The sequence below is a fragment of the Lynx canadensis genome, chromosome B3 (assembly GCF_007474595.2).
Source record: "Lynx canadensis isolate LIC74 chromosome B3, mLynCan4.pri.v2, whole genome shotgun sequence".
NCBI lineage: Eukaryota > Metazoa > Chordata > Mammalia > Carnivora > Felidae > Lynx > Lynx canadensis.
The window spans coordinates 10,648,420-10,675,885 of record NC_044308.2 but is presented as its reverse complement, the minus strand read 5'-3'; the positions used below and the strand labels follow the sequence as shown (position 1 = coordinate 10,675,885).

General features: G+C 49.9%; 1 protein-coding gene and 1 long non-coding RNA gene across 3 annotated transcripts in view; one reads left to right on the top strand and one right to left on the bottom strand.

Moving 5' to 3' along the window:
• SLCO3A1 (solute carrier organic anion transporter family member 3A1) overlaps nt 1-27,466 on the bottom strand; it is a 316,410-nt gene that overhangs the window by 235,064 nt on the left and 53,880 nt on the right. The window contains 3 exon segments of the mRNA XM_030317455.1: nt 15,331-15,501; nt 15,504-15,673; nt 15,675-15,793. Of these exon segments, the coding sequence (XP_030173315.1) occupies nt 15,331-15,501; nt 15,504-15,673; nt 15,675-15,793 (460 nt within the window).
• On the top strand, nt 1,403-4,932 carry LOC115515545. 2 transcript variants are annotated; one of them, XR_003969319.1, is made up of 4 exons: nt 1,403-1,525; nt 1,994-2,107; nt 3,101-3,253; nt 4,180-4,932. It is a non-coding gene; the product is annotated as an uncharacterized LOC115515545 (long non-coding RNA). The 2 variants fall into 2 exon arrangements; XR_003969318.1 differs by lacking the exon at nt 3,101-3,253 and having other exon boundaries at nt 1,407-1,525.

Here is a 27,466-nt window from a genome sequence, read left to right as displayed (position 1 = left end):
CAACTGTACATACACAAACGCATGTGTAGATTCCCATAAGCCTGGAGCTTCATCCTGCCCTCCCTGCGTTTCAAGCTCTTGGTTTTTATGGCAGTTGCTGATAGACTTTGCTGGGAAGCAGAGGAACACATCCCTTGGAGAAAGAGGTGGCTCCAGTCCCCATGCTGTCCCTTACTGGACAGATTATCAATCTCTATGTCCAGATTTCCTTCCATAAAATCCAGACAATAAAACCTAAGGGATCTTTTCGAGAATCACACTGGATAAAATACATAGAGAACTTTGCCCAGTCTCTGGCCCACAGAATGTGCTTCATAAATGCCTAATATTATTACTCTCATGGTCTGATGCTAGGTCTCATCCATCCACTGTACCACCCCCCCAGCACCCTGCACTGGGCTTGACGTAAGGTAAGCTCACGATATTTGTTAAATCAATGCATGAGTGAAATGGAGACGATTAAATTTAACCTGTCTCTATTTGTTAAAAAGGGGTCAAGTGGGGGCAGGCGTGGGTGGCTCAGTCGGTTAAGCGTCCGACTTCAGCTCAGGTCATGATCTCACGGTCCATAAGTTCGAGCCCCGCATCCGGCTCTGTGCTGACAGTTCGGAGCCTGGGACCTGCTTCGGATTCTGTGTCTCTCCCTCTCTCTCGGCCCCTCCCTGACTCACGCTCTGTCTCAAAAATAAACACTAAAAAAAATATTTTTTAAAAAAGGAGTCAAGTAACTTTAAGTCTCTCAAAAATATATAGTACTATTATCTTAAATATCAGTGAGACTCGTCAAAGATGGGCACACTCATCCAGGTGAGAGGTGCTGAGGGCCTGGCCTGAAACAACTGAGGCAAATGAAGAGAGGGCAGGGGCCAGACTCCAGAGACCTTCAGAAGCCAGGATCAGTAAGAGGTGGTGGCTTTTAAATGCAAGGGGTGGGAGGAAAAGGGCAGGGTGAAACAATGACAAAGCAAATTTGGGAGAAAATTTAAGGACGTGAATTTTGCACTTCCTGGGATCTACTTAGGACACCCAAGTAGAGAACTGACTTTTTTATTTTTTTAAGTTTATTTTTTGACACAGAGAGAAAGAGGGAGAGAGAGCAGGGGAGGGGGAGAGAGAAAGACTGAGGATCCAAAGCAGGCTCTGTGCTGACAGCAGTGAGCCCGATGCAGGGCTTGAACTCACGAACCAGGAGATCATGACCTGAGCCGAAGTTGAACGCTTAATCGACTGAGCCACCCAGATGCCCTGAGAGCTGACTTTTAACAAGGCAGAAATAGATTGCACACAGATGTTCACAGCAACACTATTCACCATCGCCAAGCGGTGGAAGCAATCCAAATGCCCAATGAGGAATAAACAGATAAACAAAATGTGGTATATGCACACCAGAGGATATTATTCAGCTTTTATAAAAGAAGGAAGTTCAGACACAGGCTCCAGCATGGATGAACCTTGAGAACATTCTGCTAAATGGAAAAAGCCGGCAACAAGAAGACAAATACTGTAGGGACTCCACTCAGGAGAGGTAATGAGAATAGTCAGATCCCGTAAGGACAGAAAGCAGAATGGTGGTGACTGGGGCTGTTTCCTGGGTGAAGAGTGTCAGTTCTGCAAGACGAAAGTTCTGGAGAAGCGCTGCACAACAATGTGCCAACAACACTACTTAACTGTACATTGTTTAAAAAACAGGTTAAGATGGTGAATTTCAGGTTCTGTGGGTTTTTTTTTTTTACAATTCAAAAATTAACAACAACAACAAAAAAGCTTGGGGCACCTGGGCGGTTCAGTTAGGCGTCCGACTTTGGCTCAGGTCATGATCTCTCAGTTTGTGAGTTCGAGCCCCACATAGGGCTCTGTGCTGACAGCTCAGAGCCTGGAGAGCCTGCTTCAGATTCTGTGTGTGTGTGTGTGTGTGTGTGTGTGTGTGTGTGTGCGCGCGCGCGTCTCTCTCTCTGCCCCTCCCCCCCTCAAAAATAAACATGTTTTTTTAAAGGTGGAAATATGAATCTGGAGTCATGAGCCAGAGGCGCTCCCTACTCCCCCTCTGCACGAACTTGGTGGCTCACGCCCAGTCTCTGACCTCTGAACCCACCTTCCACTCTGCCAGGTAGGCCAATAAGAGACGGTCATTTGTCTGCAGACCTCCAACAAGCTCGCAGGACAGTGAGGATGAACATATTCTGGGAGGAGCACGCAGCTACCTGCACATCATGCCCGTTAGGAAAGCCCAAGAGGCCTCTACCCCTGTCCGATCTACCGGGAATTGCAATATTTCAGCTCATGGTCTCTGTTCTTTAATACTTCTTTCTCACCTGTTCCTCCGTGATCCACGAAGCCTTTTTTATTTTACCTTCTTACCATTTTGGTCCCAGCTGTGGCCGAGTGAGGTATACGTACAATCACTCCTGACTTGCGGAGCAAAGCAAGCCAGCTTGGCCAAGCCTGGGAGTGAGGGAGAAAAAAAAAAACAACAAACAAACCAACCCAAGTCCAAGTTGTGTAAGAGCAGTGACTGTATACCAATTAAAGGCTGCGGGGCCTGAAACGTAAACAAAACCGTCTGGTGAGTGTCTGTCACTTTACTACGGGGAGATTGTGAAAACAACTCACGTGGTTCTTTCGTGGGAACAAAGCTTTATCGGATGAGAGTTTTAACAATTCCCACAGAGAAGCCAGGCCCTAAGTCCCCTATGGCCATCAACGTCTCCTGGCTGAGACACTCCTCACCATTCCATACTTTACTGCTAAAATCAGGAATAATTTTATTAGAGGGGAGAGGAGAGGAAGAGAGAGAGAGAGAGAGAGAGAGAGAAGAGTGCGAGCATACTCCCTCTGCCTCAGTTTCCTCATCCGCACAATGAGAATGGCAACCCTTGTCTCCCTGGGCTTTAGGAGGAGGGAGCGAGAGACCACAGGCAAAGCACCCCATTCTCTGTTGTGTAGCAGGGACACCAAAGAGGACGGCTAGTATATCCCGTGTTGCTACAGTCATTATTCAAACCCCCACGTGCTTGACGCACTTGTCCAAATAAGCAGACAGGTGTTAAATTTTCTTTGTGACCACAATCGTTCCTAAAATTAAACACTTGCTCACAACCAGGAACAAGGCGGATATTAAAACATAAAAAAGCGCCCATGCAGGAGACATTTTGTTCTTTATGCTGCCCCATGGCTTCTGAGTCTTGTCTTCAGCCCCAGAACCACAGGCGTTAATGCATGCATAAGCCAATCCAGCTGATCTGGCTGGATCAAGGTAAGGTTCTTTCCCCCGTGATACAAATGTACCGACTGAGGCTGGGGTAGGGGAAATAATTTAGATCTAATAATAGACACCACTGGGTTTCTAAAGGTTCCAAGTGTCCATACACAATTTTAGAATCTATCAGATCCTTGCCGGGCTAATGAGGCCTCTTGCTGGGAATCCAAATTCCCTTTGTAAACTCCATTAACAGCCCATGAGGCAGGTGGGAAAATATGAATGTTCTTACGGTAATAACGCCTTGGGCATAAAAGAAGGCACTGGGAAATCGCACCCACTTGTGCCACATGCTTAGTTAGAACATTAGAGATAAAGGGAGAAAAACATCTCTTCTTGGAGAGAGCTTAGGATGTGCCCAACCCCCAAACCCTGCCTGCCCCCTGCACCCCCATACCTGAACTAGGCGGCAATGGGAATTGGTAAAGACAGAAAGGGGGTTTCTTAAATGCAGCGACCGTCCCAAAAAGTGTGGGGTAAAAAGTTTTGCCCATGCTAATTTTGCCACGTTCATTTGTGTCCCCAGATGATTTTCTGGGGTCCCTCACAACTTTCTGCCTACTTGTTTGTTTGTCATTGCCCGGGAGAGAATTTTTCTTAGTAAGAACGCATGGAAAGTTTTGACTTCGGGAGTTCAGATTCCATTATGAACCAGTGCATTTTTAAAATGTTTTTGCTTTCAAAGCAAAAAAAAAAAAAAAAAAAGGCTGATTTTCCTATCTGTGCATCCGTGCAAAACCAACACAGAAAATTTGCTGAATATTACCCAAAACACCCACAGTTAGGCCGAAAGAAGGGATGGAAAATTTTAGCCCCAGAGGAATTTTTTTTTTTTGGACTCTGGAAGCACTGGCACAGGAGGAGGAGGGCTTGGAGGGCGTCTCCTGAGTGGCTGGGAACACATTCTGACTTTTCACCCACAGTTGCCTGACTGATGCGAAGATGCCTCCTGTCAGAGGTACGGGGGCTCCCCAGGGAGCGGATCAAGTTGACAGCTGAGCAGTCCACAGCATTCCATCTGTCACTCCGCACAGCCCATCACCTCGACTATCTTGGTTTATCTTATCCCAAGTCGCCCAACCTCACGGTCTGCCCATCATAAAGACTTTATGGGATTCTAACCTTTTTTGGATCCTGAACCTCTTCGAGAAGCCAGCGAAAGCTTCCCCGCAAGAGCACACACGCACCTCCGAATAATTTTAGAAGGTCCTGGATCCCTCCCCTCAAGCACATCCGAGAAACTTCAGTTTGAAGCAGCCCTGTTACGTAGCCCCTAATTTCTCTTCACACTTGTAAGGCAAACTCCTGAGCCCCAGCTCTAATGTCTACACCTAACTTGTTTATGAGCGCCCATCAGCCACCTAACGCGTTGGTGCCTTCGGAGGTTTGTCTGCACAAGGGCAAAAATAAGCACGTGCACACGCACACGTCTTGGCAGGAATGAAATAGCAAAGCCAAGTCCCAAATGGCGCGCGCTCATTTAGCCTCCTGGCCCTTGACGATACGAAGCCAGTGCTGGGAGTGAAGGCAGGGCCAGCGATCACACTCACGTCAAGGAGCCAGGATTGGTCAGCCTTCTTCCATTCGAAAAGCAGCAGCACCGAATAATAAGCCAACATGCTGGACACTCTCCCACCTCCGTAAGCGATTGCTAGTAAACACTTACTGCTCCCCAACAAAGCCTGCCTGCCAACAGGTTATTTTAAACACTTTGTTTGTTTGGGGTGGTCAGGGAGAAAGCGGGGAGTGGGGGGGGGGGGGCATTCCTTTTGGTTTCTAGGTCTCTTTCCTGCAACTTAAAGGCTAGGAAATAATGAAATGAAAACCTGAGGCAGAACTTCCAACCTAACCCTTTTCATTGACTGCATTGGGGTAGTGTTGTTCAGGTCTTTAGGGCAATCGTAAAAGAGCTAGCTCTCTGATCAGAGCACAGCTGTCCTACGTGGTTTCCTTGCACAGAAACGCTATCCCCATCAGAAGGTGCGGGGTCACCCCTCAAGAGGAAAGCAGTCCAGTCCAACTCTCGCCCCTGACATGGACTGGGCAGTCAAGCCCGTGAACTGCAAATATTGTACAGGATCATTTCTGTGCTAAAGGAGCTGGGATTCCAAGGGCTAGAGGCTCACTTCCGGCAGAGCTGGATCCAGGCAGTCGTCTTGCCTTCTCTCCCCCTGATCTACCTTCCTTTGCGAGGTCTTCACTCCTAGGTCAACTTCCCTGCGTGTGGCAGCAATGACAGACATTGGAATCTCTGGACATAAAGTTTTTACAGCTAGCAGTCCTAGAAAAGAAAGTGGCCTCTGTCTCTCTCGCTCTCTCTCTCTCTCTCTCACTCTGAGTCCATTTGTCAAACCTCATGGTAGTAGGCTTTGGTTATCACAATCCTTGGGCCAATCCTTGTACATGGGAGCCCTTCTCTAGGTCATGGCCAGCCACGCCTGGACCACATTATCATGTCTGCAGTCCTCGTGGGGAAAGGCAACACTCGGTCACGAAACGAGGTGCCAGACAGGCGGAAAAGCCAACGGCCACAACAAAGACTCTTCCATGAGGCCTAACACAAGAATCCCCTAGCAATGAAGAACTCACTTTGCCCTGAAGAGGAAGGCCCGTGGTAACAACAGCAAATCACAACCCTCTACAGAAACCAAACCCTTCCCACAGCTGCTCTCACTGAATGCCTCTTGCAGGTGTGAAAGGAAAAAAAAGGAGATAAAGCGGAGATTATTCTATGTCGGAAAGAAGTAGTCTGCAAATAAACTAAAGAAAAGAAATATGCAGGTTATTCAGGAAAATAGCTCAGAACCTTTTATATTTAAAAACAATGCCTGTGTCACAGTTGAAAGGAAAAATAAAATCAATTTTCCTTTCACGAGGCAGGTGCAGTAAGAGGTTGATGGTATAGAAACAATGTGCCTTTGCGGTTCCGAAGGAAGGAACCCGCCCCGCCCCGACCCTGCCCCATGCACCTGCACCTTCACCTTCCCCACGAATCTTCTCTAGGTCTGTCTGGGCCTCTCTGGTCTTACATGGGTCATCAAACACTTGAATGCTATGCTCTAAAATCTCTCAGCAAAGGTGTTCCCGCACACACAGGAAACATCCACAGGCCCCAACTAGCCCCAGACGGTATTGGTTTCTACTCCCTTCAGGAAACTCTTGGGGAACAGATTTCTTCATTCAGACATTCTTCGCTTGGAAACTGGTTGAATTTCTTTTCCATTCTAGGATTCCCATGCTCATGAGGCAAAAGGCAAAGCCTCAGCTGGAATGGCATCCTGAGAGGTGCGGCAACAGCTCTGACTCCTTCCTCTCTTCCCAACTGTGTCCTGTGTTTGTGCAAGAGTCCCCGCCCCCATCCCCAACCCAACGCCCAGATCACCTGCGATCACAGTAGATAACACTATTTACTCTGGCTGTGGCATCCATGATGTGCAACTTCTTCCCTACCACCTAGCTTCCTTTCTTGTTTTATTTGCTATCCAAAAGACAAATGCAATTTGAGATGAATGATGTAGAGCCAAGGGTCCAAAATGGCAAGTCACCAATGTACTCGAGCTGGTTTCTGCGTTGGTGACCCGCGGGAGGATTTGGAGAGGATGCCAACGAGTTGGCAATTCAGTCCACTTGCAAACTATGGATTTCCGATCACTCTTAAAAATCCAAAGGTTTGGCAAGACTGACTCTGTACTTGGATGAAGAAAGAACCCTCCGTTCCTCAGCCTCCATCTATGGTCTGCTTTTCTCATTTGCTGGCCGAGCCCCTGTAGCACTTAAGATTTCTACCCTGGGCAGAAGATGTGGCCTGGGGCTGACAACAAGGGCACCCACACTCCTGGCCAGCCCAAAGCATCTTTTCATGACACACTTGTGTCTCACTTACTTATCTTCTGGAAAAAGTCACAGCCAGGCCAAAGGGCTGCCTTCCAATTCACATGGGATCATGGCACTAACTCAAGCTTTTAAGTCTTCGGCAAATGTGGACGGATGTGGCTCAAACCACAAAGATGTTCATCGTTCAAATGACCAACGAGCACATTCCAGCATTTCTAGATTATCAAAATACCCTATAGTTATCTTTGTGATAATTAACACAATAATTTCACATATAATTGATATATTACGAACTTTACAACAGGTCCATTGAAAGTAGGTTTACATGTATAGTAAGTAGGGTCTTAAAAGACAAAAGAAAAAGGCTGGAAGGAAATATACCTAATATCGACAATAACTTTCTATAGGTACCTAGATTAGATATTATAGTTTCTTATTATATTTGGGGTTTCTCAATTTTACTAAAGTGAGAATACATTCTTTGAAAAACTGAGCCAATATCAAGAAGCAAATTAGGAAGCAATGTGTCAAAACCCAGAAAGCCAACCAATACATCATGTTGTGGTAATGGGCATACTCTAGGGCGCCTCTGACTTCGGATGAACCAGATCGCCTGCTGCCTGAGGCCATGCTAGCACTTTAGGTACTTTGAGATGAGCCACAGGAAGGGTCTGCAGGCAAGAAGAGCCCTGCTGATTTAATGCAGGACTGAAGAGGTTGCTATTCTTAGATCTACTAGGTGGATTATGTCCCAAGCTGAAAATCAGGATCCAACTGCTCTTGTCAAAGACCTGCCTGTGTGTTTCAGTAAGTCAGTCACTTATCTCACGCCTCACTTTCCACATCTGGAAATAGAGATGATAGGACCACAAAAAAAGAACAGGACAACATTTATTGATCTCGCACCACGGACAGGGTACCTGATGCAAAGGACAGCAAGGCAGATCCCTGCAAGGTAGACCCCGGCCTCTTTTTACTGCTAAGGAAACAGGCTGAGGTTAACCAGAAAGGTGTCCAAAATCCTGGTGGCAGGTCTGAAGGGGAGCCAGGGTTTGAATCTCAAAACTGTCAGGCTCCAGAGCCCCATGCTGAGAGTCTCGTCCAAGGTCACCCAGGCAGAGAGCACAGAAGCGATTCCGTGAGCCACAGGGCATGAATTATGAGCAGCTGAAAATGAACAAGAAGCACCTAGCAGCCCAGGCAATATGGAAGCACCAGATAAGAGCCCCGTGCATGTTTCCTAGCGCGTTGCTAAAACACACCGAAAATGGCATGTGACCAGCAGCTGGGGAGAGGGGTGGAACACAGCCAAAGCAAATTGACCAGTGTTACAGTGCCATTTATTTTAGAAAAAGAATTAATGAGGGAGACTTCAATATCAATGAAGTTGCAAGAATATAATGAGTTATGCTGGCTCCCACGAGGGAAAGCTTTTAATTATTTTTTCAGATGAACTGCAGTCACAGTGTATTTGATCCATACCCGACCCACACTCTTTGGAGAGTTGAAACACGTTTTACCCAATGTCAAGTTAAAATAAAAACTCATCAGAAGCAAAATAACTCTGGGCTCCCAGGGCTCCGACGAGAAGTTTGGTTCTCTCTGGCTGCCAGCTGGTATCATAGTGACCTTTGTACTGAACAAACACTTGGCAGATGAAATCTGAGAATAATTCTCTCTGCATCAACTGGAACACAGTGGGCTCCACTGGGTCTCAATACAAGCGATCAAAAAACATGACACATTTGTGTCTAATACATGTGCCACACAACTCAGAGCAATTGCTCTGTGGATTCGGGCAGCCTGCAAGGGCTCCATTCTTCCTGGGAATTCAGAAGGCTCTCACGGGGTTCTTCTGGAAGAATCCCTCTTCTCTGGCCAGCCTCCATTCCACCTAAAGACTTCTCTCTGTCTCGGTGTTCTCCCCATGCACACGCATGTGTGTATCAGTGTTGCATGTGTGCCTGCCTACCAAACACACTCCCACAACTCAAACTGATCTGGTTTCACCTTGATCCCGTTCTGTTGAAAACACGGTGCACTTGTATTAAAACTGCCAAGAACTAGGGGCGCCTGGGTGGCTCAGTCGGTTAAGCGGCCGACTTCGGCTCAGGTCACGATCTTACGGTCCGTGAGTTCGAGCCCCGCATCGGGCTCTGGGCTGATGGCTCAGAGCCTGGAGCCTGCTTCCGATTCTGTGTCTCCCTCTCTCTCTCTGCCCCTCCCCCATTCATGCTCTGTCTCTCTCTGTCTCAAAAATAAATAAAACGTAAAAAAAAAAAAAAATTTTTTTTAAATAAAAAAAAAAAAACAAAAAAAAACTGCCCAGAACTCTACACACACAAACGAGTACACATCAAAACTGGCAAAATCGGGGGTGCCTGGGGGTCTCAGTCGGTTGAGCGTCCGACTTCGGCTCAGGTCATGATCTCGCGGTCCGTGGGTTCAAGCCCCGCGTCGGGCTCTGTGCTGACAGCTCAGAGCCTGGAGCCTGTTTCGGATTCTGTGTCTCCCTCTCTCTCTGACCCTCCCCCGTTCATGCTCTGTCTCTCTGTCTCAAAAATAAATCAATGTTAAAACTGGCCAAATCTGAATCAGCTCCACAGACGGTACCATGTTAATTTCCTGGTTTTGATATTGCACTTCAGTCATGCGCCGTGTTACATTGGGGGAAACTGGATGAACAGTATGGGGGACTTCCCGGTACTTTGCAACAACTTGTGATTCTAGAATGATCGCAAAATAAAAAGTTGTTTTGTTTTTGTTTTTGTTTTTAAGCTACATCTTCAAATAATTTCTTGAGCACAAACATACACACACACACACACACACACACACACACACACACACACAACAACGCAGTTCCTATAGAAAAGTTTGGGCAAAAGACCCAAGGGTCTTGGTTTAGTTTGGTACTGATCCCCTCAGTACGGTTATGGGATGAATCACACACCCCTCCCCACCCTGGACAAATTCATGTTGGGGCGCTAACCTCCAGTACTGCAGTACATGACTGCATTTGGAGATAGAGCCTTAAAGAGGTAGTAAGGTTAAATGAAGTCATACAGGGGGTCCCTAATCCCACCTGACTGCTGTCCTTTCAAGAAGGGGAAATCAGGCCACAAAGAGCCCCCAGGGGTGTGAGCACACAGAGGAAAGACCCTGTGAAGGGAGGAAAAGGAGGAACAGGAGCCATCTGCAAGCCAAGAGAAAGGCCTCAGAGGAAAACAGCTCTCAGGATACCTTGATCTTGGACTTCCCGCTTCCAGAACGGCGAGAAAATAAATTTCTGTGGCTTAAGCCGTCCAGTCTGTGGTGTTAGGTTAGGGACAGCCTTAGCAAACTAACACAGGACCCACGTCCTGCACGCCTCATTCATCTGGTTTCGTCCCCTGGGAATGAGCCCCCACAGCATCTGTCTTCAACAGGGAAATGGCGGCTCAAGTGTGGCAGGAAAACCAAGTCAAGTAAGGAACAAAGGTCCCGATACAGAAGAGCTAAATAGCAGGTTAACTCCTTCCCTACCCGGCGAGGCTGGTGCTCAGCTACCTGAATTATCGACACGTGGAAGAGAGGGGCACCTGGGGGGCTCAGTCAGTGGAGCATCCGACTTTGGCCCAGGTCATAATCTCACAGTTTCCGAGTTCGAGCCCCGCATCGGGCTTGGGGCTGTCAGTGCAGAGCCCCTTTCTGATCCTCTGTCTCCCTCTCTCTGTGCCCCTCCCCCACTCACACTCTCTCTCAAAAATGAATAAAACATTCACACACACACACACACACACACACACTCGCGTGCAAAGAGAGACAACAAGTCTTCCGGGGGAGCCCCCAGGGCAGAGCCAGTGGCAGCCAGTAAGGAGACAGATTTCTAACCCAATGGAAGTACAATCACCTAATGGCTGTCGTGGTTCAAAAAGGGAATCATCAGCGATGTGAGGGGAGGGCCAGTGCATCTCAGGAGAGAGGGAAGCAGAAGGCGGAATGCGCAGCCGCCCCTGTCTGGAAGCACCAGCTCTGTCTGAAGCCACCTCCACTCGAAGCAGTGGCGGCTCCACAACCCTGTCCTGGACTGTGAGCCGGGACCACCCTCCCCTCGGCCTATTCCCACACTTTGGGCCGGGGCACCCACTCTCCCTTCCGATCGCACCTCTCCCCTCGGCTTTGAGGCACGTTGCTCTCTTCCCTCCTGGCTGGCTCCCAAGATTTTTACCTCCTGAAGACCTCATGCTATCTTGTCGCAGGCCCGGTACTTGTACCTGACCCCCTGGACCAGCCACCAGCCCTCTCCCCCCACCAACCCCAGCCTTGTGATACATCCCAGACGTACATGGAAAAACCCCCACCCTCAGACCACAAGTCCAGCTAAGTTCTCTTAGACAAGTCATTTAACTGCTCAGAATCACAGGGTCCCGTCTGCCTTCTTGACAGCAGCAAACACTTAAAAACAAACAAACAACAAAGAAAAAAAAAAAAACTATGTCCAACAATAGAGGGCATTAAATATCACAGTACCGATCCACAAGAGAATGTTACGCATGCAGTAATATCACAGAAGAATATTTAGTAACACGGGGAAATGTGCATCAAATATTAAGAGAAAGATGTTTATTATAAACACATTTTTGGTAGAAGAACATACCAATCCAGAAAAGACCTTCTGTAATCATAGGGCTAAGAGTAATGATTCCTTTTTAAGTTTATTTATTTATTTTGGGGAAGAGAGGGTGTGTGCAAGTAAGGGAGGAGGGGCAGAGAGAGAGAGAATCCCAGCAGGCTCCCCACTGTTAGCACGGAGCCCGACTCAGGGCTCGAACCCACAAACCATGAGATCATGACCTGAGCCGAGATCAAGAGTCGGAGGCTCAACCAACTGAGCCACCCAGGCGTCCCAAGAGTAAGGATTCTTTATTCTTTCTCCATACTTCCAAAGTTGTCAACGGTGAACATGTGATACGTTGTAACTAGGAATAAAGTTATTTAAAACATCTCTACCACTCAGGTCACCTTTTTTCTTCCTCAAAGAGGACAAGGTTGCAACCAATTGCCGTAGCAACCTAATGAAAGGACATGGTGAGTCCATTACATTATCCTACTTATTCCTGCCTACAGTATGTCTTGCCAGGCTTTGAACTTGAAAAAAAAAACAGAACAGCTAAGAAAACTGGGGCTAATGGAGGGTCACTGAGGAGACTCCTGAAAGGTCTATTCTTAGATCCTCATCAGGCCCCACATCGAATGGTTTCCACTGCCCCCCTGCCCTTCGGTCCATCTAGGAAGAAAGAGTGCCATGTGCCACCCACAGGTCATTGTCTAGCTGCGCCGTGAGCTTGGCTTCCACACTGTGCATTAGTGAAAAGCCTGCCAGCGGAGTCGTGTTCCCATTCAGCGGGTTTTGTCCCCTGGTAATGAGCTCCGTTGGCTCCCTTTCCCCACGCTGGAAAGGGACAGCCACAGACTGGTGACAGCCAGAGAAGCCCCTTGTGAATGGCCCTTCGAGGAATCCAGAAGCTTGGCAGTGGCTCAGCCACAGGAGTCCAGAGCAAATAATCATTCCAGGGGACTGTATCGGCTTGACTCAAGATGGAATGAATGCTCCCATCTCCCCTGCATGAAGAGGTCCTGGGCGTGGCCGTAGATACGCTCATGGCAACCAACTGGCGACGTGCAACCCAGAGGCAGGCCTGGCCACCAACGGCCTGTGGCTGAGACTACATGGTCATCATCCCCTTCCCCGCTGACACCCACAGGAAAGAATCAGCTATGAATAAGTCTGTATTTTACAAATGGAAGTCTTCATAATCCTTTTCCATCTCCAGCCACACTCACATTATTAGGCATATGACCAGAGGGCGGGCTGTGAGCCTCTCCTCTTAACCAGCTTTGCAGGAGCTGGAACCAGGGGACACACGTGCTATTCAACAACAATGGGTGTGCATCCACACGCACGCTCCCAGTGCCCTCAGACTCCCCTCCTCTCTACAGGCAGTATGTAAGGCCATAATTCATCAGTCCCTTTCAGTAGGTTCCCCAACATACTTCCTCAAGCTTTAAGTGGCTTCAGGAACTAGCTCCCCATTAGAGGAGATAAATGCTAAAATATCCTCACGGTCACAAACACTTTCTTATGTCCTGTACAACCCATGAATGAACGAGTTATACTCTACATATACTGTGGTCTTCCTAAACTGTTCCTGGAACAATCCAAAGCTTGCATGGGATAAGGCAGCCATCCATTGAGGCCAAACTCTGCAGAAGGCTTACTCTTTCCTGCTCCCTGGAAACACAGACCCATAAAACCAGTTCAGAGACAGAGAGCCCATCTCAATGGCCACATGTTTTGGAATTTTCCGGATGGACCAGTGCCACCAAGATGTCCATGCACCCAATGGACACTTCCAACTCTAGCTATCACAGAAAGAAAATGGCACCCAAGTAGAAATTTGCCCGAAACATTCTTCCTAACAAAGACTCATGGCAAATCCCATGACGTGGCCTCAGAACTGGAGACGGCCCTTTGCCTCGAATGGTCAGCCCCACCGCCCCCTGCCTCCAACGCCCACACACAAACCAAAGCGCTTCCTCATCCTACTGCTTTGTGCACCAAACCAGGCCCCAGCCAGTGCAGGAAAAGACCCCAACCTAACTCAGCAGGGAGACTTACAAAAGAAGGTTCTAGGCCTCTAGGAGGAAGGACTCCGGAGAAATTTTTCTGCTTGATTCTGTCATCAGAGACAAGAACTCCGCTTTTCATTCCCCCATTTCCTCTTCTGAGCTTTATCTACTTACTGTTAACTGCTACCAGAAAACATCTCTCCCAGGGTCTTAGGATGCCATCAGTCAAGTCCTAGACCAATTGTCTGGCTGGACCTCAGGAGGCTATTTGGCTACATGCCGTGACCCACGTTCTAGTCTGCGACACACTCCTTTGGGATCGCTGTCGCTCAAGCTTCAGAAGTAACAAAATGTAAATGACATCCCCAGGACCCACCCTAACCATAGGGGGAGAGGGTCTGGCCATCGTGGGTTGGGAAGTCCCCTATCCCACATCGTGTTCCACAGAGAAGTCATGACCAGGCTCCAGCCCTAGATGGAGAGGCACACGCTTTCCATCCACCTTTCTTACCCTGAGCCCGTTCACAGAGAACCGTGAACATTTGCAGCACAGGTTTTCAACAAAAGCATTTACTCCACAGCTGGGACAGAAAGTCACAGAGGAAACCCGGCATCGAGCTGCGTAACTGCTCCAAACCCTCCTAGCTCATCAACAGTGGAAGCTGCCCGGGTAGAGAGCTTTCCATCAAATTCTGCTCCATTCTAGCTTAACCTAAACCTTTGTGTGATCATTAACTTAATACTTCAAAGCACAGTGCTTCAGGAGAGAAAAAGTTTCCACGGGTAGAAGGAATTCTGCCAAAGCTGAGCGCTCAGGGAGTGGGGACAAGTCTTAGTAATCCACACTTAGTAAACAAGAGATAGAGATGCTCGCCAGGCCCTCACAATACAAATGACCTTGCCACGGTGCCCAAGAGCAGCGAGGACCCCGTTTGTTGCAAGAACAGCTCACACTGGAGGTTCCTTAACCCCGTAACCTATGAGGGGCTTCCAACGTGCCAGTACAAAGTAACAGAAGCTATTATGGTGTGAAATTTAAAACGCACACATACCTTCTTTTTTCCCTAAATCTCCAGTTCCTGGCACACCCCCCATGCAGAAAGTTACCACAAATCACCAACTCTGAAGGATACCAAATGCTGGGGGGGGGGGGGGGGAAGGGGCGTGTAATCGTCTCTTTGAACTTCAACAGGACAATGACCAGAAGATCAGTTTGATTATTAAACACTGGGGCTTCCAAGGTGTAGAGCCCAAACAGACCTCGGTGGCTAATGCCAGATGGCTCAAAGTCCCCATACCCATGGCAGATTAATACGTGTTAACCTTTCCTGACCACGTCTTCCCACCTCGAGCTTCTTCATGCCGGAGCAAAGCAGGACCTCCAAATCTGCCGCACACGGTAATCACCTGGGGAGTTCCAGTGGCACGGCAGACCAACTACACCGGATTTCCTGGGGGTGCAACTCAGGCATCCCCATTTTTCAACCCCGCCCCCTGCAGATGTGCAGCCACGTCGGAGAACCGTTAAGAAGCTCGGGGGGCCCACCTTGCCTTCCTCTGTCAAGGCGCCCCTGCTACTAACAGCACGGACCACAGGGGAGCGAACCCGGCACCACCACAGCTCCTACCTATGTAGAGCGAGGAGTCCTTCCTCCGCACGTGGTCGTCGATGTAGGAGACGCCCAGGGGCTGCACGGGGGTAGCACCGATGCCCAGGAGCACCTGGGCCCCAATGAGCAGCAAGTACATCATGTTGGTGGCGGTCCGGCTGCGGCAGATGAGGTCCGGGTCGGGGCCTGGTCGCCGCCCGAGCCGTTGGCGGCGCAGACGTCGCGGCCCTCGGCGCCCCAGCGGATCTCGCCCGCCTCGTACTTGTACTGATGGGTCAGGAACTCGGGCAGCGCCGACAGCAATGCTCCCAGGGCCATGACGATGCCGCCGCAGCCGATGAGGCGCGGCCGGTGCCCGCGGCCCGAAGTAGCTCACGAAGAGGATGAGCGCCAGGTTCCCGATCTCGAAGCTGCTGGCGATCACGCCCACGTCGGCGCTCTGCAGGTTGAACCTCCGCTCCAGGGTGGTCAGGACGCTCACCTGCGGGGTGCAAAACGAAATCTCAAGGCCAATACTGACGGACGCCACCCAAGCAGAAGCCCCCTCCGGCCTCGGAGTGCACCTGCCGGGCCGGCCCTGGCCGCTGAGCGGTTTCCACAGGATGCAAAAGTGACTTAAGCGACTTAACCCCGAAGAGTCCTAAAAATGTTTACTTAGTATGACAGCCCCAAGCCAACGGCTAAAAGAATTAACTTTCCCAGCTTCCCCAATGGCAAAGGAAGGTGTCTTTCTTGACACCTGTTCCATTCCTCAAAGGTTCTGCCTGTATTTGGGAATCACAACTTCCCCTTCCCGACCCCCACCACCATATAGCAGGGCTCATGAGTCCCGGAAAAGCCCTGAAGTCCGTCATTACACGCTCCCAATATACGCTATTTAGAAAGTCCATGCTGGGAGGGCACAGAGGCCATGGGCTTTTTACTAGGTTAGCAAAGCACACCGGAAGAAAATAAAATGAGCCAAAACCTAGTTGGCAAAATGGATATGCTGGATTAGTTCATTGGGATAATCATTAGCTCGGTTTCCTTCTGGAAATTTCCAACATACATTTCCCTAAAGGCCACCAAGTGAGCACATCCCTGACTTTTCCATGCACTCACTGCAGCCCCTCCCAGGCCTCTTGGATGGAAGATTTGTAAGGCTTTCCCCACCCTTGGATTCTTGTCTGCCCTTCATTTGTTTAGCAAATATTTACTAGCCTCTCCTGGTGGCTTGGAAATGTCCTAGGGGAAAAAAAGAGAGAAAGAGAGAGAGAGAGACAGAGAAGGAAGAAAGGATGCCTGGCCTCAAGATGCCACCTAGCAGAAAAGCAAACATGCACAACTAAAACACGAAGTGACTGGATTACATTCAGGCTGCAACCATCACATGACTGGGGGGGCAGGGAGGGCAAGAGCAGATGCATTATTTTAGGGCTTGTGAGGTGGAGAGAAAATGCAAATAGCCTCTACAGGGGGTATTATCAACAGGGTCCCTGTCCTGGGAGGAGGTCTCATAGCCCTAGCTGGGCAGGAAAGAACGCTTCAGGCAAAAGGAACAGTGTGAGCAAAAGTCATGTGGCATGATTTAATAACAGAATGGAAAATGGTTGGAAAGGTGGATGGGCACCGGATTCTAAAGAGTCACAGATGCCACCCTAAAGAAATAAGACAATCCCATGCAGTGTGGTGGGGGAAAATGCAGAGTATGGAGAGGGAGCACCTGATTTGAATTCCAGCTCCTACACCCTTAATTTGCTCTAGGATTTCGGTCAAGGTGCTTAACCTGTCCAAGCCTGGATTACTGTGAAACCTAAAAAGTAACATCAACCTAGCAGGATGCACACAAAGATTGGAAATAATGAAAGGTCTGTTAGCACAGAGCCGTCTTTCCCTACGTAGTGGGAGCTCGTAGGCAGAGCCAGGACTCTGGGTTCAGAATGCGTGGGTCCAACCCAGCTGTGACCTTGGGCAGTTCACCAGATGCTTTCACTTTCCTGTCTATAAAATGGGGATAAGAGTGCTACCTCTGGCTGAGCTATGCCAGAAAAAACACCCTACAGGTGTAAATGCTGGGAAGGGCGATCTATAAACCACTGTCATTTATCAAGGGACATCGGAGAACATCAAAGGTTTCTACAGTGGAAAAGATGCCAGGTGTGGCCACGGTGTGACAAATGGATGGTGGAAGAGTAAAGAAAGGAATGTCAGCAAACTTGTAACAAGAAAAGAGACAAGGAAAGGCCTGAGTCCATACAGTGGCAAGAGAAATGGGCAGAACTTGAGAAACTCATCTTCGGAGACGCTGGGCTGTGTGTTGCTAAGAAATGGGAAGGAGAGTCGTGGATTTAGCCTTCCTCCAAACATATAAATATGTGCACCGTTGTCCACGCATCCACAGCCTCTGGCCAGGCACACGCACAGCTATACCTAGAAGGATTAGCATGCCTTTATTTGCCTTATGAAAAAGAACAGAAGAGCCAAGTGATGGATTCCTCCTTCCCTCCTTTTCAACCCACGTGTTGAAACAGCCTCCTTTAGAGACTCTTAAAACTGAGAACTGTGGGGCGCCTGGGTGGCTCAGTCGGTTAAGCGTCCGACTTTGGCTCAGGTCATGATCTCGCGGTCCGTGAGTTCGAGCCCCGCGTCGGGCTCTGTGCTGACAGCTCAGAGCCTGGAGCCTGTTTCGATTCTGTGTCCCTCTCTCTCTGACCCTCCCCCATTCATGCTCTGTCTCTCTCTGTCTCAAAAATAAATAAACTTTAAAAAAAAAAAAAAAACTGAGAACTGAAGGCTAAAGGTGGGTGGGTGATGGGTATTGAGGAGGGCACCTTTTGGATGAGCAAGGGTGTTGTATGGAAACCAATTTGACAATAAATTTCATATTAAAAAAAAGAAAAGAAAGAAACAGCCTCCTTTAACCCAGTGGTTCTCAATGCTGCTTTTAGACCGGAAGCGCTTTTAGGCTGGTCCCTCCCCACGTTTCTGACTCAGCTGGTCTCGGGGACAGCCTGGGCCCCAGGATTTTGTTACAGTCCCCAGATGGCTTTGGTCCAGGGTGCACAGCACTAACGCAATGGCACCCGCTACTGTGGTCTTTCCTCCAGCACTGGCCCTGGGGGCGAGCCCTGCAGAGCCACGTTCTAACACGGGTACTGTGACAGGACAGCTGGGTACCCGCTCTGTTGCCCACATTGCAATTCGGATTCCCGTTTCCACCGCACTTTCTAGGCAAGTCAAAGCCAGCTCGCGACTCCGACAGCCCTAACTACGCGGCTAGATTATTTTCCCAACACCAAGTGTTTGCAACTGTCGAGAAAAGAAATTTATTAGCAAGTCTGGTCTCCTTAAACTGACTTCAAATACTGCCAAAGAAGTTCTTTCCGGAAGCTCTGGGTAGGAAAAACAAAGGCTTCATTTATTTACTCCTTTGCTTTGTAACACAAACACGCATGAGAGAGTACGCGCTCTAGCCACGCTTATGATAGGTAATGCCGCGTGGGAGTGCAAAACACGACAGCCTACCTGCCTGGGGGAGGTGGGGGGGGCTTCACCCAGGCCTTCGTGCTGAGTCTTGAGAGATGCCCAGAAATAGAGGAGGAACACGTGTGGGCACACTGGAGTCATCTCAAGCAGCCTGGTGGGGTCTGGAGCCTGGTGACCTCCACCACGGGCGGAGAGGACAGCAGAAGCAGGAGGGTGGACAGGTGGGAAGGTTGGAGCGGAAGCCGTTTTTCATTCCTGCCATGAGGCTTAATGACATACATACTAGGCGGCGGATCTCAAACGTGACAACGGCTCTGTTCCGCCAGGTGCACCCCGTCATAAAGTATCACACAGGTGCGGACATTTCTGATGACAGATAAGGATGGTGGGATAGAGACAGCTGGGGCCAAACGAAAAATAATCAGCTCTTCTACAAAGAGCGGACGTCTGTGCCTGCAGCTCCTGTCCTGCTTCGAACCTGCTCTTTGCAGAGCAGCCCATGGGGGTGACAGGTCTTTGCCTCCTTGACCTGTGGCCCCTCACTAGCCTCGGCCATGCAAACATTCTGAAAAGGTGCTTTGCGGATTAGATCAGAGGCAAATGTTTTCACTCACTTAAAACACAATTTTGAGAAGATGGACTAATTAAGTATGCATGAGGCCATAAAACCCACTTGTGGCTTTTATGTGGCAGCGAACAACCCAGCAAGGAGAAAGATGCGTGCTAAAGGGAACAACTGTCTTTACTTAATGGGTAACAGGACTGATGGAAAGCGTTGAATCTCTGGGAGCATGTGTTCGAAATGCAACTTCCCAAACCCTGAGAGGAGACCCAGAGGGGAGCTTGAGTTTTTCTAAGACTGGGCGGGCGGGGGGGGGGGGTCTCAGATGCCCAGCTGGGCAGAAAACCACCAAGATTCCAGATGTCCTCACCATCAATCCCAAGCTGCCTGCTCAAACCTCAGAGGCAGTAAAATCCCCCGGGAAGGGTATCACTCACTGCCTGATTCCAACCTCTGAGTTTCTGATGCAGCAGGTCTGGGGTGGGGCTGGGAATTTCTAGCTCTCAGCAGCTCCCAGGTGGTGTCGATGGTGCTCTGGGGACCACGCTTTGAGAACCACTGCTCTATCCTCAACAAACCTACCCTGCTCAAGACTGAAGACTTTCTTTTGTTAAATTAAATACAAATCGCAAGCACTCTTCATTTTCAGTTCACAGGGACATACTCACGGGGAAACTGGGGTTGCATTTTGGGGGAGCTCACCCCTTTAGGGTACCCAAGGCACACTCAGGCCAACCGCAGCTGTCGCAAGTCCCCTCAGGCGGGAGGTACCCAGAGACCACGGCCACCTACAGATGAGCCCGGGTGTCAGGAACTCAGGGAACGAGAAGCTCTTGGGATCAGGAGCCAAGGGGCAGGACGGCCCCCAGGAACCTTCCCAGAGGTCTGTCGGCTTTCTTACTCTGGCTTAGGGCGTGGCCTGAAGTAGAATCACCTGGGGGGGCTCTGGAAAACCCAGTGCCTGCCCCACCCCCACCCCCAGGACTCTCCCGTAATTTTTTTTTTTTTTATTTTTTTTTTCAACGTTTATTTATTTTTGGGACAGAGAGAGACAGAGCATGAACGGGGGAGGGGCAGAGAGAGAGAGGGAGACACAGAATCGGAAACAGGCTCCAGGCTCCGAGCCGTCGGCCCAGAGCCCGACGCGGGGCTCGGACTCCCGGACCGCGAGATCGTGACCTGGCTGAAGTCGGACGCTTAACCGACTGCGCCACCCAGGCGCCCCGACTCTCCCGTAATTTGAGGGAGATGGGCCCCGGCGTGCGTATTTTCAAAGCTCCCAGTGATTCTAAGACACAGGCGGGCAGGGGTCTGTGTGTGCGCAGACACGCCGTATGGACACGGCAGAGGCGTTGCACCTGACGGATCACACCATGCAACACGCCTCTGGGGGGGGCAGCACGGGAGCAGGGAAGCCTGGAGGTCCTGTGGCTCGGACGGAACTTGGCAGATCTGCCGAGCCTGTCTGGCATCAGGGCAGCGGGGGATAACGAGCTTGCCCGAGCGAGCATTAGGAGGCCACGCCTCAGGGCTGCCAGCACACAGTAGGTGCACATAAAAACGCTGCCCTCGTCACTCGTGTGCATGCTCTGTGTGACTCCCATTCCAGAGTGCCCGCTCCGTGGCAAGGTGCAAGAAACAGAACTACGAGAGACCGTCCCTACCCCGTGGGATTTTATAATCTGAGGAGAGCAGAAAGCAGCCACCAAAGAACACCACAGCCCACCATACAGGGGACAGAGTGGCAGAAGGTTCGAGAGAGTGAGAGCAGGTGTTCGGTGGCATGAGAAGGAAAATATATCTAGGATTCCGGGATGCAGTAAGGATGAACGGGGGGTGGTGAGGGGAGGGGTCGCAACATTCCAAGAGTAAAGATCAGTGGGGCGTGGGCGGTACAGTCCAGATCACCCTGGGGTAAGTCGCGGTGGGGAGACCTTTTGGGCTCAGGGCACTGTGAGGAATAATCAGAAAGAAAACAACCTTGAAGGCCAGACGGAGGGTCTGCCCTTGATTTGGAGGTCAATGGGGAGCCAAGGGAGGTTCTTGAGCGGGAGCAACATTACCCAGGCAGTGAGGCATAGCATGGAAAAGGAGAAATTGCCCTGGCAGTGATCTCAGCAGTACAGGTGGGTAATGAGGCTTCAGCAGGGTAGTGCTGGCAGAACGTCAGACGGCGCCCATGGGAGAGGTGCAGCAGCAGGGACACAGGGCAGAGCGGGCAGCTGAGGAGGCCTGGAGAAGGAAGGTACAGCAAAAGGACCTCGCAGGGGGTGGTGGAGGGGGGGGGTCCTCCTCTGGCTGGAAGGAGCCCGTGAATGTGGAGAAGACCCATCTCGAAGCACTTCTGTCGAGGGGCATGGGATGTGAGATCGCAGCAGGCTGCCCCAAGGAACTTGGAGGAAGCCTCGCCCTTGAACTCTGGTGCCCAGCAGCAGGGTCCAGGTCAGGGACCAGGTGCAACAACAATGCAGGAGATGTCAAGCTCACGCTCAACTGTAGTCACCTAAAGGACGTGTGGTCCCCTTGCAGGGATTCCTGAACAGGGATCAGCACTTTTTTTTTTTCTTTAATGTTTGTTTATTTGTGAGGGGGGGAGGCAGACGGAGAATTTGAAGAGAGAGCTGGATTCAGGGCTCAAACTCATGAACCATGAGATCATGACCTGGGCCGAAGTCGGATGCTTAACCGACTGAGCCACCCAGGCGCCCAGCACACTTTTTCTGCAAAGGGCCACACAGTAAATACTTAAGCTTCCGGGCTACACAGTTCCCATAGCAACAACTCACCCTGCCATCTTGGCACAAAAGCAGCATCCATAGGCAATATGGAAACGATGGATGTGGCTGTGTTCCAATAAAACTTTATTAACAAAAACAAGCAGTGGGCTGGATTTGGCCACAGGCCACAGATTCCCCCAACTCCTTGTTCTACCGTTCTCTGTCAATCCAGCTTGGGAAATCACGTTACTCCTACGTCTGCCAGTAAAAGCGCTGGCCCTTTATGACAACTTTGTGAAGCATTCCTGCTGCTGGCACAGAAAAGTCAATCTAGGCAAGTCTTTAATGCAAGCTTTTTAATTCCGTGAAAGTAATTTGCAAGGCAGCTTCAATTTCTTGTCTGATGCGCCAAGGGCACGCCTTCCTGCAGTAAGGGAGGGGGTGGCGCGGAAGGGGCTTAACCGCTAAGGCCCAGACACACTGTCCTGTGCTGAAGCCGTAGCAGGAATCCCATCAGGTGAATGAGGCACCCTGGGTGGTTTTGTTTTTCATCTGAACAGCAGCTGCTTGGAGCACGTAATTTAGGGCGCAAGGGAAATGCTACACGCAAGGCATTCACTTGTGAATTCCAGGATAGGAGGTTTGCAGAACCAGGGGACAGAAGACAAGGCCTCTGGTAATTGACCCGGGCGGGGGCGGGGGGGGGGGGGGGCGGGAAACAGGCTGCTCGCCTGCTCCACAGGTCAGCCAGGCAAGAGAGACATTAAGTCATATTGTTTTCTTTCTGGTGGATGATCTGGCCCGTATTATGACCACATAATAAATGGCTGTCATCCTCCAACCATTTTTCGCAAAAAGCAGAGTAAGAATTATGCAGAGAATCTCTGATTTAGACATAGCTCTGGCCTTCGGTCGACACCAAAGCCATCCGTATGTGTGAGGGGGCAGGAGGAAAACACAACAGATTCAGGGAGCCAAATGGCCGTAGGCAAAGCATTTAATTTAATACACCTGCAACTCCTTCCCCCCCCCCCCCCCCGTCTGTGATGTGGAGAAGGCACTCCTGCCCTCACAGCTTGCCACAAGGTTCAAATGTGGTGGAGTGTTTTGTCAGGTGCCTGGTGTTGCGAATATGCAACATGGCCCTCCCCTTCCTCAGCAACATCCTGAGAGCCCAGAGACTCTTTATGTAGAGCAACGATGTTTCCTCTGGTCACCCCAAGTGAGGGTTGTCACCTGGCTTTCCTTAGGCCTCACTGGTCTCTGCTCTAAGCCTCTGTCTCTGCCATTCCCTGCACCCTTCTCTATTCATGATCTGCATCTTTCCCAGACTATTTTTCCTTCTACATCCCATTAGTTTCTCTCCTCTCTCTCTCCTGCTAACTCTCTTCCCTAAATAGCCCTAAAGTACAAGGAAACACACTTTTTATTGCTCCTTATATTTAGCAAAATCTTATGTTCAATTAATTCTATGAGAATGGATAACATTTTATGATTCCCCTAAAACAGCATCTCTAAATCTAATGGCTTCCTGCTTCTAAATTTCATCGTCGATTCTTCTCTATGGCTCTGTGGTCCATCATGGAAAAAACAAAGATTCTCCATCCCTGGGCAATAGAATGTTCTTCCACTCTGTTACTGAGCTTTAAAGTCATTACCAGAAATGTTCGCATCAGGCTATTATTAATAATTTGTGTTTAGCACCTTTTATACAAATAACTTCAGTCATGCTTTCAATTCACAATGGATGTGATGCCAGGTTTCCTCTGTGAGAGAAACTTCAAGAACAATAAGAGTTAAATGATTTCCTCAGCATTCAACAAAATTGTTTAGAGGACCAGACACAGTATTTTTTTTAATGTGTACTTATTTTTGAGAGTGAGAGAGAGAGAGTGGAGAGGGGCAGAGAGAGAGGAAGACACAGAATCCTAATCAGGCTCCAGGCTCCAAGCTGTCAGCACAGAGCTCCACACAGGGCTCGAACCCACGAAATGCAAGATCATGACCTGAGCCAAAGTCGGACACTTAACCCACTGAGCCACCCAGGCACCCCAGGATCAGACACAGTGCCTTAAGAAAGAAATTTCTAACACACTAACAACTCACGCATACCAACACTCTCCCCTCAGGCAGAATTGTGTTCACTGACTTAAACTTCTCTACATGCCCGAGGGTGCAGGCTTACCGTCAGCTGAGTGAAAAACCCAGCCCTGAATACCTGTGCCGCACCAGGGCCTCAACCAGCTGGCAGAATCACGGAGATGGAAGCTATGAAAACAGACATGATCATAAAGGATGAACAAGTTCGAAGACAGTCCAAAGACACAGCGTAGTACACTATGTACAAATTGTTTCTACCAGAACAGGGTACAAAACCATTACGTATAAATTCCTCAAGAGCAAGCCACCAGACAGGTATTAAGTTCTAATACCTACGTCCCTGATTACCAAGATAATCTGCTTCCGCTTAATTATAGCCTCTCCAAGAAATGAACCCCACACATAAGCTGATAAGAAAATAATACGTTCACCAAAGCCTGCACATCCAAGTGTAGATAAACACAGATCAGAACAAAACAACGCCTGTTCATGTGCATCGCTAAAAAGCTTCTAGCGTAGAAAGTTCCGCAGCTTTGGTGTCAGCAGCCGTTGAAGGAAACAGTCACAGACAGTAAGAGTTCATCTTCCTCAGCCCGCTCACAGCAATCTCGGCAACTTGCTCTGATTCGCCGTCCATCCTTCCGGTGCATCTGAGGCATGAAACACCCTCGGCTTTGCCTAAAGACATGCAGCGATTGGTCACGGGAACAATGGACGTCACTCCTACTAAAGTGGATGTTGAGGATGATCTAGCCCGTTTGCTCACACTTTACTGGAGGGACCAGAAGCCCGGAGGAATGAGTGACTTGCCCAGCATCGTACACCTGTACCTCACAGAGATGTTTCCTGATGCCCAGCCCAGCTCTGAGCACCGCCCCCCCCCCATATTAAAATAAAAGCAAACCTAACGCTACTGGGGTCTCACTCTATCATGAGTAAAACAGTCTACTACTTGTCGAATGCATGTTACCTTGTCCAAGGTGCTAAGTATGCGGTACCAATAACACCAAACGAAGTACGAAAGGTACCAAAGCTGTAACTGAACAAAGTCGTGGAGAGGTTATCACTGCGGCAGGTGGGACAACACTGCCTCTTCCTGCCAAAGCCAGAGGCGGGATCCTGCTCACAGGAAGCATAAGGGAGGGAATGCAGCCATAAGATGCCCAGCTGACCTCCACCCAGGGAAGGAGCCTCCCTCCCTCCCACTCAGCATGGGTCCTTCTGCCTACCCACCCGCCCTTCTTGTCTCCTGGATACCTTTCTTCACCTCTCTGCCCTCTTTCCACCCTCTCCAGCTGCTCCTTCTCTACCCTATCCACAATATGGCCCAATTCTCATCCACAGGAAACAACTTAAGATCCCCTTCCTTTATCGATTCATCTATCAGTGGACGCTTAGGTGGCTTCCATATCATGGCTTTTGTAAAGAACACTGTGATAAACACAGGCGTGCATAGACCTTTTCGAGTTAGTGTTTTCCTTTTTTTTTTTTTTTTTTTTTTAATTTTTTTTTCAACGTTTATTATTTTTGGGACAGAGAGAGACAGAGCATGACGGGGGAGGGGCAGAGAGAGAGGGAGACACAGAATCGGAAACAGGCTCCAGGCTCTGAGCCATCAGCCCAGAGCCCGACGCGGGGCTCGAACTCACGGACCGCGAGATCGGGACCTGGCTGAAGTCGGACGCTTAACCGACTGCGCCACCCAGGCGCCCCAGTGTTTTCCTTTTTGGGAGGTAAATGCCCAGTAGTGGTATTACTGGATCATCTGCTAATTCTATTTTTAATTTGTTCAGGAACCTCCATCCTGTTTTCCGCAGTGGCTACATCAATTTACATTCTTGTCACTGCCATTCTTCTCGCCTTCCATCAAGAGGCATAAGAGGGGGCCTGGGTGGCTCGGTCAGCGAAGTGTCTGACTTCAGCTCAAGTCATGACCTCGTGGTTCGTGGGTTTGAGCCCCACGTCAGGCTCTGCTGATAGCTCAGAGCCTGGAGCCTGCTTCGGATTCTGTGTCTCCCTCTCTCTCCCTCTCTCTCTCTCTGCCCCTCCCCCACTTGCATTCTGTATCTCTCTCTCTCAAAATAAACATTAAAAAAAAAAAAGAGGCATAAAGAAAGTCCACATTTGCAGGGTAGACTTCCCTGTTTTCTATGTTCACGTCAACCCCATGAGTTCGGGCTTCCCTACTGTGCTATGGCCATGGGACGATGCCCTTGATAAAGGTCCCCACTGAGTTCCTATTTCCTAAATGTGATTGCTATTTTCCCCACCCTTCTCACGCAGAGCTTCTCTGATTTCTGACACAGGACACGAACAACTTGCTGTCCTCCACTTTCCCCATCCCCCGCCACCTGCTCCCCACCTCCTCCTCTTCTCTTGTTCTCTATGGCCAGAATTCTCCAAGGTCACCACCAACTGTTTATGAGTCACTATACAACCCCGCCAGGGGGATCCGTACATTCCCTAGTCTGTCTCCAGCATACCGATGGCACCCCAGCTCTCCCCGCAGCCATACTGCACCTCCATGCTCCAGACCCCTCTGGAGGATAACCGCAGCACCCAGCCTCCACAGGTCCCAACACAGAATTCTGCTCTCCACCTCTTCCAACACCCCTGCCCCGGGCTCAGCAAGCCCAGCTCTTCTGATCTCTCCCTCTACGAACATGAGTTATTTCCCTGACATCTGCTAGGTCCCAGGCCCCAGAAACCTGACAGTCAGCCCTGGCTCCCTACCCCACCTGTCCCCAGTCAATTCGCTACTTAAAACCCCGGTTGATGCCCACTGCCAACCAGAAAAGCCCAAGCTCCTTGCCTCGGGGTAGCAGACCCCAACATCTGGCCGCATTCTGCCGCCCTGCCTCCCCACCTCAGCAATCCCTAGCTGCACCTTCCTACACTGGCCTGGATCGGTCTCAGCGCCCAGCTTTCAATTTTCACAGGGGCCAAAATACCACCCAGCTCACGCCACTCACTTCAGAGATCCCTACTCGGCCACCAATCCACCTCCTCCGCGAATCCCCCCTGCCTCCGCCTTCTCCCTTGCAACCACGACACTTGATTCAGACTCCCCTGCAGTCATCATTCTGGTACATCTGGCGTCCCTCAGGAAGGCTGAACGTTCTCTGGGGACAAGGACCGTCTTCTGTCTGCAGCCCACAGAGCAGCGCGTACAGCAGTGTGAGACGTAGGCTTTCCTGCACGAAGGTGTCCCGCCGAGGAGATGAGTGAGCACTGAATCCAGCTGGTACTCGGGTCCCCCAGGTGTGTGCACCAGAGGACGGAGCATTGATTTCCCGTTGGCACGATGGCT